The sequence below is a fragment of the Callithrix jacchus genome, chromosome 10, assembly GCF_049354715.1.
Source record: "Callithrix jacchus isolate 240 chromosome 10, calJac240_pri, whole genome shotgun sequence".
Taxonomy (NCBI): Eukaryota; Metazoa; Chordata; class Mammalia; order Primates; family Cebidae; genus Callithrix; species Callithrix jacchus.
This window is the reverse complement of record NC_133511.1, coordinates 73,382,030-73,394,698: the sequence shown is the minus strand read 5'-3', so window position 1 is coordinate 73,394,698 and position 12,669 is coordinate 73,382,030. Positions and strand designations below refer to the sequence as shown.

The 12,669-nt window shown below is 40.0% G+C and overlaps 1 protein-coding gene and 1 long non-coding RNA gene across 15 annotated transcripts in view; one reads left to right on the top strand and one right to left on the bottom strand.

Moving 5' to 3' along the window:
- PPFIBP2 (PPFIB scaffold protein 2) overlaps nucleotides 1–12,669 on the bottom strand; it is a 141,655-nt gene that overhangs the window by 98,117 nt on the left and 30,869 nt on the right. For all 13 annotated transcript variants that reach the window (XM_035265687.3, XM_078340422.1, XM_078340424.1 and 10 more), the window contains one exon: nucleotides 11,166–11,262. In XM_035265687.3, the coding sequence (XP_035121578.1) occupies nucleotides 11,166–11,229 (64 nt within the window). In that variant the 5' untranslated portion in view covers nucleotides 11,230–11,262. The remainder of the gene's footprint in view (nucleotides 1–11,165; nucleotides 11,263–12,669) is intronic.
- The window catches only part of LOC118145808 (uncharacterized), a 71,339-nt gene that overhangs the window by 49,074 nt on the left and 9,596 nt on the right, over nucleotides 1–12,669 (top strand). For both annotated transcript variants that reach the window (XR_013523279.1, XR_004731286.3), the window contains 3 exons: nucleotides 7,829–7,955; nucleotides 8,349–8,434; nucleotides 10,079–10,155. This is a non-coding gene — a long non-coding RNA (uncharacterized LOC118145808). The remainder of the gene's footprint in view (nucleotides 1–7,828; nucleotides 7,956–8,348; nucleotides 8,435–10,078; nucleotides 10,156–12,669) is intronic.

The following is a 12,669-nucleotide window of genomic DNA, read 5'->3' as shown; positions in this document are numbered from 1 at the left end:
CCTCATTCGGCAGGAAATTAAATGAGTAAATCCAGACAGGTTTCTTCCTTGTGCTGTTGATTAGCTTTCCCTGGCTCTGTAATTGCCTTACTGAAATGGGGGAAAACCTGGTAGTATTTTCACAGAACAATCATTTCAGAAAATCTCAGAGCAGGCCTCAGGGTAAGTTAGTCATGTACTGCTTCAGGGGGAACCTTCTGGAAACAAGACAGACTCAACTGCCAGGAGTCCCCCTTATCCACAATGAACAGAAAAGCTGAAAAAGATAACACCCTTATTATTATTTTTTTTAATGTGGAGCCAAGCTTGAAAGACAGTAAAAACCTTGGGTACCAGAAACAAAGAGTGAACTCAACAGTGAAATTAATTCAAGCTGACTCTAGAGTAGCCCATGGGCAAAAGACCCAGAGATAAGAAGGACCTGAGGTTGGTGCTTGAGGTTTTAATTCCTCCAGTGAAAGCAGTAAGTTGAAAGTGAGACCCCTACAGAAAGAAAGTACCCCAAAGTATTGCCTATTTTATAGAGGGGTCTGAAAAAATTCACTCAATGGCAGGGAAGCTTGCAGTGTGCTAAGAAGCCCCCTACGTGTTTATAATACCACATATATACCCCCTCCCTCACCCCCAGTGGGACATCAAATCTACAGGCCTCTGCATAACCACAGGTATAGTGCCATATTTCTACTATGCACTTACTACTGAAATCCCAAGCCAGAAATCAACACACTTGCACACAAAATGGTCCAGAATAGTGCAACACCTAAAACCCAGCATTAGCAAATACAAAGTCTCCCAGGAGGCTCATTTCCACACTCCACACACACATTCCCCGCAATTATCCCCTGCAAAAAAAATTACAACCCCACTGGGAAACAAATTAAAATAAAACAATAAAATACAATAAATATAAAAATGTGTGCTCTAAAACTTGGGATTAACAGAACAAGTTAAAAGAGACAATAAACTACTAATGCTGGATATGCCTAAATATAAGTCAAGGTTTACTCCCCATATTTCTCAGAAAAGGGTAATTCAACTTACAGTCAAGCCCTAAAAAAGTTTCTCTTTGGGGCATTCTATTATTTTATTTTGAGCAACAAAGCACCATTTAGAGTAGCACAAATCTTTTCAACGTCCAATGCGCATTGAAGTTACCTGGGGAGTTTTACCAACTACAGACGCCTGGGCTCTCCTCCAGGGATTCTAATTTAATTGGTTTGAGGTGTGACCTGGAGTAATAAAAAGTTTCCCAGGTGATACATTTTAAAATGATGCCTAAGTGGAAGCCATGGCACTAGCAGATCACCTCAATCAAGTCTAGCTCTGATGGTTACAGAGGTCACCTGAGAATTTTTATTTTAAGGCAGAAAAACCAAAATTTAATATATATTTAGTAATTATTTTTGAGGATAAGACCACATACAATGCAAGTGCTATAGGGTTTTATTGGAAGCCTTTTTTTTTTTTTTTTGAGATGGAGTCTCGCTCCTCACTGTTGCCCCGGCTGGAGTGCAGTGGCTCAATCTTGGCTCACATCAACCTCCACCTCCCGGGGTTCCAGAGACTCTCCTGCCTCAGCCTCCCGAGTAGCTGGGACTACAGGTACACACCACCATGCCTGGCTAATTTTTGTATTTTCAGTAGAGACGGGTTTTATCATATTGGCCAGGCTGGGCTTGAACTCCTAACCTCATGGATCTACCCACCTTAACCTCTCAAAGTGCTGGGATTACAGGTGTCAGCCACTGTGCCTGACTGAAAGCCTTTTAATGATTGCTTTCAAAAGCATATAGGTATGTATGTGGCAGTGACTGGGGTTGTTCAGATATTTAGTTCTCCTCTATTTGTATTCATAGCAGGCTTGAAGTTCTGTCCCTTTAAGTCACTTACATCACATAACTTCCTCTGACTAATAAACAGAAACTGTGTATATCACTGTGGGAGAAAGTCACAAGTCCCCATATCTCTTCCACCTTCCCTGACTTCTGGCAATAGTCGAGACTCAATCAGCCTGTGTTCAAGTGAAGATGACAAGGACCAGAGCTCTTAGCAAATCTCAGGGAATTTGCAATGTATACAAGAAACAAACCTTTGTGTTTCAAACTACTGACATTTCAGTAGTTTCTCACTGCAACATAACTTAGCCTATCTTCATTCATGCAAAATGTGTATGTTGTACAATTAAGACATATAGACAAGATAAACTTTTAAAGTATGATCTTTTACCATGTAAATAGAGTTTTTTGGCATGAGATGAAACAGCTGATGACAACATTATATGTGAATTTTAAAAGGGTTGTATTTAAAACAATTTCCAAGTAAGGATACTGTGTTATAAAACCTTGCCACTTAAGAGTGGAGTCCACATGAGTAGCAATAGCAAAACCTCAGAATTCATTAGAAATACAGAGTCTTGAATCCCATCCCAGACCTACAAATATGAATCTGCATCCCCAAGTGCTCTGCAACTGCTCTAGAATGCTAGGATTGTTCCAAAAAAGCTCTCTTAATGATAGAAACAAGGTATAAAAAGCTTGAATAAAATTATTTCATAAAATGTGCCCATGGTGGGAATGGTGGCAGGCACCTGTAATCCCAGTTACTCAGGAGGCTGAGAATTGCTTGAACCCAGGAGGCAGAGGTTGTGGTGAGCCAAGATTGTGCCACGGTACTCCAGCCTGGGTGACAGAGCAAGACTATCTCTCAAAAAAAAAAAAAAAAAGGTGCCAGTGAGACAACAGGTTCATAAATTAACATATTATTTTGAATTATTGAAAGCTTTTTAATTAGTGCTTAAACATGTAACTAAATCAATACATTAATATTAATATGTGTAAATATTTTGTCTATTTGGGAATATATTTGGGCATATTTGATATGTTTTACATAATTAAAAAAGGAAGAAATAAAAACCTTAATGAAAGAAAAGGAAAGCATGGTTTAAAAAACAGTAGAATTTGAAAAAAAAAATACAAACCAAAATAAAGAATGCAGCCAAACAAATGAAAAATTAAAGTTAAATAGCGGATGAGAGAATTACGGAGAGGAATACAGACCTGAAGAATGCTGCATACAGAGATAAAGGTGAAAAATATAAAAGAAGAGTTAGGAAGCATGGAGTTAAAAAAGAATGACAGGGTCCAACACAATTCTTTAGGAATTCCAGAAGAACACAGAGGATAAAGCAGAGGCAACAATGAGAAAATGGCTATGGATTTTTCAGAATGGAAAAGTTGAGTTCTCTCAGTTTAAAGACACACACTGAGTCCCACAAATGATACATCAAAACAAATCCACCCAAGAAACAACACAGTGAAACTGAAGAACACTGAAGAGGAAGTTTAAAAGCAACCAGAGACAGTCAGACTTCTCATCAGCAATGAATTGCTGTGACCACAAAATAATACCTATGAATAGTGACCAACAACCTACAAGCCTGTACAAGATAAACTATTATTCAAGATTATGAACATTTAAGAACATTTTTCAAATGATGACTAATACAATCTATTACTATCAAATTTTAAGGAAGAAAACTGTACCATTAAAAAAAAGCAGGATGAAAGAATCAACTATGATTAGAGAAGCTGTTAAAATTGTCAGTTAAACAAAATGCTATCAATTAAAAAAACAATAATTTGGAGAATATAAATTAAGATGACACTAGAATACTAAACAAAAATAATGTGGAAGATGGGGCAGTCATGGGAATTAAAGCATTCTAAGAGTCAAGTGTTATTAAAAAGGAAGACAGAAGCATTATTCTTTAAAGATTTGTATCTTTAGCCTTCATTTTAAGGATACATGTTTAGAAAACATAAGAATGGGCATTAAGAGAATAGAAATAGATATTTAACTTCCTAGCAGGTGTAAAAACAACCACAGTAACCTGATGATGAATGTAACAGAAGCCAGTAAGGCAAAAAAACAAAACAGTTAAACAACATAAAATGGAGAAATAAGTACACATATTGTATATCAGTAATTACAATAATTATAGATGCATTAGATTTATCTTTGAGTTTAAGCTCAAAAATTTTAATGGCATAAAAGAAATCCAGTTCTTTAATGTTATCCAAAAAAGACTTATGAGAAACATACAAAAAATTATGACACTGAATGACTCAAATATAAAATGTTCAAAAAGATCAAGAATTCCATTCACTAGAGTAGGTACTTTGATCAAACTGCTTTAAAAAAGGGCACACACACACATACACACACACAATCATTGGATAAAATAACAAAAATCATTTGAATAGTCCTATAAAGAATTTAATCATAGTTTAAAATTATTTTCAGCACAGAAAATACCAGGCCAAATGGTTTTACATGTTAATTCAATCAAACATTAAAGAATAATTCTATTCTACAAAGTATTTTAGATAAAATACAATGGCCAACTTCATGCTAACAAAATGGAAAGCCTCAGTAAAATGGACACATTTCTAGAAAAATTTAACTCACCAAGACTCAATCAAGAAGAAATTAAAACCTGTCCACAACCATTAAAAGAAAAAAATCTTCAAACAAGAATACACTAGGTCTGCACAGTTTTGCAGGCCAGTTCCTATATCTACAACTATAGCAAATATTTAAGGAACAAATAGTTCCAGTCTTATCCAAACTCTTTCAGAGAATGAAAAATGAGGCACTGTTCCATAAAGGACTGGGAGATGGGATCTACCAGTGAGGAAAAAAATGGAATGAAGGCTATCAAACAGCAGATGGCCCAGTAGCCATTTTGACCTCTTCATACAAAGGGCAGTCCTTGATAGCTCTGTCCCTTAGACACTCCTAAAACCCCCAAGCCAACTCTTCAGAACAAAGACCTAGCAGTGCTCTCCCAACTTGCAATGGGAAACAGCAAGTCTGTTACTGATGACTGTCATATGCTGCTCCACCTCAGAGAAGCCGGAGACAAGATCAGTCAAGGACTGTTCAGAATACGAACCCAGCAGCCCTCAGTACCACATCTGACTTCATTCACAGGGCAATGTGAAGAATCTCAGTCTTGATCAGAACTTTCTCCGCCCCTGCACAATCTTTTGTTTTCTTTTTACAAACCCAGACGCTAATCAGAGTTGGCAGAAAGGCCTCAGCTGACAGGGCAACTTAATTAACTATCATAAAACAGACTCCTCTTACCTATTCCTCCTCAATGAGTACAGCTTATAGATAGCTGCATGAGTAATCTCCTGCACAGCCAAGAGGAGCAAGTGGCCCTCTGCGTCCTGAACACGTGGCTCTCTGGTCCCTTGCCAGAAGTGGCCTGACAAAGTAGCCACTGAACCTGTCAGTTCACAAATTAAGCCCCATGCAAAATTAGTATCTGTGGCAGTTACTCTGGCCATCCAGAGGGAGATATTTAAGCAACATATAGTTTAATTTACATTACCTACAGTGTAATTTGCAAGCAGAATCAGAGGGACTAATCAGGAAGAAGAATTGATCAAAGGTTAATATCCTACTGGAAACTATAATAATCATCTTTTGTATTAGAACCAAGTCATTATTGACAGGGGTCCTAGAGCCACCCTTTCCTAACTTTCTGATATAAAATACTGAGGTCTCAATCTAGTATAGTCACGCCTGGAATTCAGCCATTCAGATTTCTAGAATTCAACTTTACAAGGAGTTTCATTTAATAGTCCTACTTCTGCTTATAAGGCATTTCTTTTTGCATTTATGAGAATCAATTTCTATCTTTCACACCTCACAAGTGCTCACCACCTGGGATGAAGGCCATCACACTGTGGCTCTGGATGGATGTATTTACCACTTTTGCATTAAGATATCCTCTCAGAGTACTCCTGGTCTGATTGGTTACAGGAGTGATAATCATCCACACTGTTTGCACTGTTTTCGCTGATGGAGGAGGGGAAAGACACTTTTTTGCACTAAAATTTAATTACATAAACATTGATACCACATGTCCAAAGTGTACTCTTTTTAGAAAGAGTTTTGGAAAGTAAATGGTAACCTAGCCTATTGTAATTAATGACAGGCAATTCCTTGTTATGTAATGTATGATTATTAGTGACCACTGAATAAAGTACATCCATTTTAGTAGGAATCTGTGTTGTTTTCGTCCAAGTGGCTAGCTACTATTTGGGAGGTCCAGGAAGCCCATAAAAGTTTCTTCCATTGAAATATGCGATAACAGTGAGAGAATACAGTCTTTGGATACTTGAGTACTTTGATGCAAAAGCAGTCATGTTTTGGCAGTGGTGGAGGCACTACTTGACATCATCCAATCTAAAATTAGTAAGAATATAAATAAAGAGAAGAAGATTTAAATGTTCACACAAAAATGTCATTTCTGCAGGATCTGTGGTATCATGATGTGGGGCCACAGTTTTCAAACTTCTTGAGCTGTGCTTAAGCAAAGGAGCCTTACTTGGAAGAAATAATGTGTAAGAGAGACAAGAGCAAAACTACTTTGGCTTAGGAATTGTGAGCAAGAACAGAAAAGTATCCTTCCCTCAGTTAATTCTTTTCTCCTTCAGATAGCCCTGCACATCAACATTAAAACCAGCCCAGGAATAAAAGGAGCCTGGAAGAGACTCAAATGGCCCTGGACTCAAATCTCAGCACTATGATCTTGGGTGGTAAAAATAATACTAATATCAATAAAACAAATAACACCAATTGAGCACTTTCTAGGTGCCTTATTTGCATTAATTTAACCCTCACAATATGAGACAGGTACTATCATTGTTACTATTTTATCAGTAAGTAAATTGAGACTCAGAAGAATTAAGCAATTTGTCCAAAGATCCCACAGCCAGCACAAACCCCTACAGTCCAACTCTATAGTCCATGTTAATAACCATGAAAGTTCTTAACCCCTTTGGCCCAATTTGGTTTAGCCATCTTACTACCATCGTAAAAATGAGGAAAAGTGTCCAACAATTTTGAGAAAAAGTATCCCGAACAAGGCATTCAAAAGAATGATCATTCTTTTTATCAAGAAGAGCATAGAATACATGCCCTCCAGTTATTCACTAGTAACCTCAATGTTGAATAATCTGTCAAATAGCTCCTGTCAAATATCTGTGTGAGCCAGTTACTACTTCAGGAATGGTTCACGGGACATACAAACTACTGAGTTTTAAAACAAACAAACAAACAAAACAACAAAAAAGCCAGTAATTTGTTATTCCAAAAGAATCAGTGAAACAAAGCAGAAAATAATAAATGAAGTTCAGTATGCAGCCAGATAGAGGATGGATACAGAAACCAATACTACCTCCTATCCAATGAAAAGAAGATTCTAGTGACAAAAACAAATAAAAAATACCTCTAACATATATTTCTTAATATATGTGTGTGTGTGTGTGTGTGTGTGTGTGTGTGTGTGTATACACACACATATAAATACTTGTTAACTAAAATGCCTAAAACCACCAATTAAGGCACTGGAGATACAGCTCCTTGTCCTTAAGGAGCTTACATGCTGGTGCAGGAGGAAGACAATAAACAAAGAGGCAAATATAAATGTGAAAGGTCAGGCGATAAGTGCTATAAAGAAGTATAAACAAGAAACAAGGACAAAGTTATGTGGGAATGCATGACAGACACAGTCAGGGAAGGCGTTCCCGTAAGCCTGGATCTGAAAGAGGGCATTCCAGGAGAGGGGAGAGCAAGTGCATGGCCAAAGTGAGATAAGCCAAGGGAACATAAACGGGATGCATAAAGGGCCACAAAAGCCAAGTCACTCTAAGATCTTGCTGACCATGTTAAGGGCTTTAAATTTTATCCTGAGATGGGAAGCCACAGAGGAGTTTTGGAGAGAGGAGTCATATGACTTAATTTACATTTTCAGGTTTACTCTGTGGCTCTGTGGAAAAGAGTCTATAAGGGAGCAAGAACAGAAGCAGAGAGCCATCAGAAGACTACAGATCAATCTTGCAAACCCTGGGCAAATCCAGCAATGGACGCACAAACCGTATGTAAGGAAAACCATAAAACTCAGATGGGTGAAGTAACAGCTTCAATAAATGAAAATGCTACCCTGTCCCCAGAAAATATTCCACATGATAAAGATTTTTTTTTTTGTCCCTCATTAATCTATCAAGAGCTAACATTTTATAGTGTTTACTATGTGACAGGCACTCTTCTAAGCACCTTGTATGTGTTGAAACAGGGAACTCTCTAAGATGGGTACTGTTACTATTCTCATTTCAAATATGAGAAAACTGAGACAGAGACCATGCAAGTAATTTGTTGTAGAGCTAGGATTTGAAACAGGTAGTCCGGCTACAGGTATTCCTCCCTACCAATCTGCAAAGAAGCAATGTGCAAAGAATGCCTTTCTCTCTATAAAACTCTCATGCCTTTTGCAGACCAAGAAGCCCAGGAGCCCTTCTGGATGGGAGCTTCCAAGATGGAGGACTAAGGAATGGAAGGACAGAGCAGTTTGTACTGGAAGGTCAGAAGAATAGGTTTGCTGGGTTTCATACTACCCACACTTAGGGCCCCTCTCTCACATACATCCCAGATTCTCAACTGCAGTCTTGGGTCAAGGGAAGGCCTTAAGGATCCAGACACATAATCTTCTGTCAGAGACAGAAGGAATTTTGCCAGAGGCTCTGTCATTTCAGGAATGCCTTTATGGAGAAATCAGGAGGCAGGAAGAGGTACTGACCCCACACAAGGCTACTTTCTTTAGAAGTCTGATTTATCTCTCAAAAAATTCAATATTGTGAAGGTGTCAGTTCTTCTCAACATGATGTGCAGGTTAAGTGCAATCTCAATCAAAATCCCAGAAAGTCACTTTGTGAATATCAAAAAATTGACTCTAAATTTTATATGAAGAGGCAAAAGGTAGGCAACACAACGCTGAAGAAGAACAAAGTTGGAGGACTGACAGTATCCAACTTCAAGACTTACTGTAAAGCTACAGTCATCAAGACAGTGTGGTAGTGAAAGAAAAAATAGATCCATGAAACAGAATAGAGAGTAAAGAAATAGATCTCAATATATATCACAAAAATATAACCAAATGACCTTTGACAAAGTGGCAAAGATAATACATAGAGAAAAGATAGTGTTTTCATTCTTCCCTGACAACCATCGAAGAGGTCTTCCTCAGTCTTCCTTTTGCTCTTTGGCTGGAGGCTCTGAAGTGCTGACTGACTCAGGCATTCTATAGGTCTGATCCTGTGGCTCTTATCCCGATGCACATGAGACCCCAAGGAGCTCAGAGGTCAGTATCTCTAAAAGGATTGCTAGGAAATTCACTTTCTTGACCGTTTCTCCTCAATAAGGAATCAGGGACCCTAACCTAGAACAGGACATCTGTATTGGCCAGGGTTCTCTAGAGGGACTGAACTAATAGGAGATCTCTCTCTCTATATATATGTGTGTGTGTATAGATCTCTCATTAAGTGGTATTAACTCACACAATCACAAGGTCCCACAATAGGCCGTCTGCAAACTGAGGAGCAAGGAAACCAGTCTGAGTCCTAACGCTGAAGAACTTGAAGTCTGAAGTTCTAGGGCAGGAAGCATCCAGCATGGGAGAAAGATATAGGCTGGAAGGCTAAGCAGTTTAGCCTTTTCATGTTTTTCTGCCTGCTTATATTAGCTGCCAGCTTATTAGATGGTGCCCACCCAGATTAGGGCTGGGTCTGCCTTCCCCAGCCCACTGACTCAAACATTAATCTCCTTTGGCAACACTCTCACAGACACACCCAGGATCAATACTTTGCATCCTTCAATCCAATCAAGTTGACACTCAGTATTAACCCTCACAACATCCCCGTCTATGGAGCCTCTGAAAAGCAGGACATTAGTCAGGACCTCTCAAGAGCCCTCTATCCACTGAGAAATTAAGAATCAGACAGATGATAGCTAGAATACATCACAGTACCAACAATAACCTGAAGAAGCTGCAAGACACAGATGTACTCTCCCACTTCAGGCTCAAATACTAAAAGCCCTCTGTAAGTCAGGTGAATCTCTCCAATTGGAAGGGAAAGCAAATGCTTGAGAAGGGGCAGTGTCAGGTACTCTGTACTTCCTGGGGTCTAGCCACACTTGGCCCAGTACCTTCTTCCCTCCTCTCTTCCAGTCACAGCTCAAACAATGAAGAACAAAGTCCTAAAGAAGCCCATCCAATCTACCAATGAGGCCACTGAAGTGTATCAGGTAAAAACAGAAGACTTGGGACCTTCTGAAAAGATTTCCAACAAAAGGTTCAGTCTAATCAATACTGGCTTCTGGTTGCCCCCATGAAGAAAGGAATCAGCTGAAACAGTTAATTGATAATCCTTTCAAGTTAACCACAGCTTTGCTAGATCTTTTCTTTTTCTTTTTTTTTTTTTTTTTTTAAGATGGAGTCTTGCTCTGTTGCCAGGCTGGAGTGCAGTAGCACAATCTCAGCTCACTGCAACCTCCGTCTCCTGGGTTCAAGCCATTCCCTTGCCTCAGCCTCCTGAGTAGCTGGGACTACAGAAGCACGCCACCATACCCAGCTAATTTTTTGTATTTTAATAGAGACGGGGTTTCACCATGGCCAGGATGGTCTCCATATCCTGACCTTATGATCTGCCCGCCTTAACCTCTCAAAGTACGAGGATTACAGGTATGAGTGCCAAGCCTGCTAGATCTTTTCTTAAAAAAAAAGTCCCCTACTGGCTAATGCAAATATTAAAACCAAACAGTTGAGATGGATAAAAAACAATATGGCATAAAGAACATTCTAATCATTAAGTGAATCAATACAAAATTGCTTCCCATCTCTGAAACACACTGGAGACCAGCTGAGGAAGTGATCTGACCCCTGCATCAGGTGGCAAAGTCTGCTAGATTTCATGTTTCAGATCAGCTGTAATAATCCATGAAAAGCTCTGAATGTTTTACAATAGAATCAGTCTCATTGAACCCAAACTGCCTCGCAGCCAGAATCTAAACTGAGACAGTAGATGGTAGGTACATCCACATTGTCTCAGCAGAGACCAGAACAATCACACCAGACATCAGAGTTCTAGAAGTTCATATCAAAGAAAAAAAGGAGACATGCCGTACACAATAACACTACTGAAAAATAAAATAGGGGCTTTTCTCTTCGCCGCCCCCCCCAAAAAAAAGTAAAAGGAGAGAAGCAGTTTCTGGAATGTGGAGGATGAGACCTTGGTTGCTGGGGTTCCTGGGTGTACCTGCAATGATCCCGTCCATTTGTTCCAGGGCAGCTTCCAGCACATGACTAGCATCAGACGCCATGACTCCTTTTGCCTGCCTAGTCTCCTCTTCTTACTGAAAATACAAATGCAGAACAAAGGAAAAATTACAGAGAGTTCCACGTTATGCATGAAACCACAAAAACCTTTAATTCCATCATCATACAATGTGTTTTCATAAGAATCCTAGTAGCCAACTTGCAGTTTCTGCATCTCCCAGGCCTCTCCCTCCTTTAGCACACAATCCCAGTCACTTCTGTAATGAAAAATCACTGCGGCTTTCCAGAGTCACCTGTGGCAGCAAGACAGCAATCGTTAACGCCTTCCCAGGTGTAACAATTGGAGTCCCAAGCTACAGAAGCTCCAACCACACTGTGAAAGGCTCCACTAAGTGGCGTAGGAGAGCCGCGCACGTAACAGGGACATTGTCAAGGTGTACAAGGCAATGCAGTGGCAGGGTCCAGGACAGGACAGTCCCTGCAGGCATTTAACTGTCTTACATCTGCATTTGCCCTAGGCCTGCAATGTTTTCCTTGGGCAGAGGTGAGCCAGGCTGAGAGGGTTCAAATGCCACTTCTACTCCTCCAACTGGGACAGGGTGCCCTGCTTAGGAAGGCTACAGGCCACAAGGATGCAGAGAGAGCACTGTCCCAGGAGCACTGTAACTGACCATCTTAGATCCACTCTACCCAGCACCATTCAAGGTTCAGAATCCCATCTTTTCAGGGCAGATGAACATCTCCAAGGATACACAGTCCAGCCACTCCCTTAATGCTGTATCCCCTAGCTATAGCAAACGGGGAACGCACAATGCCTCTCCCCGACCCCTCGGGCAATTGCGTCCATCTCTGGACAACTCTATCTTAAGAAAGGTCTTTAAGTTAAACTGTCTTCCCGTGGCCTCCTCTCACTTTTCTTGTTCCCCATCCTCTCCCTGGGTAGCAGGGAAGGATATACGACAGCACTTGTAATCCTAAGAGAATTAGCTCATGTCTGTAAACTGGAGGAGTTGCTGTTTGCTACTTCAGCAAATCTACAAATGTGCCTAATGGCCATACACGCCATGGAGAACAGAGGCACGGCTCCCACACCCAAGCATGGCACAGGACAGGAAACAGATGGTTCTGAGGCTCTCTGGTTTTTCTTGTGAAGTGGGACATTTGGAGTGAAGAGAGGAAAATGGCACCACACAGGAGTGGCTTTGGAGATGGTGTGGATAAGGATATCAAGACCAAGGAACCACACTGGCTGCTCCAGGAAGCAATAGTTAAATTCACAGGCTCCAAAGTCAGACAGCTTGAGTTCAGACCCAGCTCTGCTATTTACTGTGTGATCTCTGAGCCTCAGTTTCCTCATCTGTAAAATGGGGATAACAGTATCTAACTCATAGATGGCATAATGAATAGGTAATTAAAATTATGTAGAGAACACTAAGCACATTCCTTTGTACAAAGTGTTCAATATGTTAGCTATGTCTGTTTTT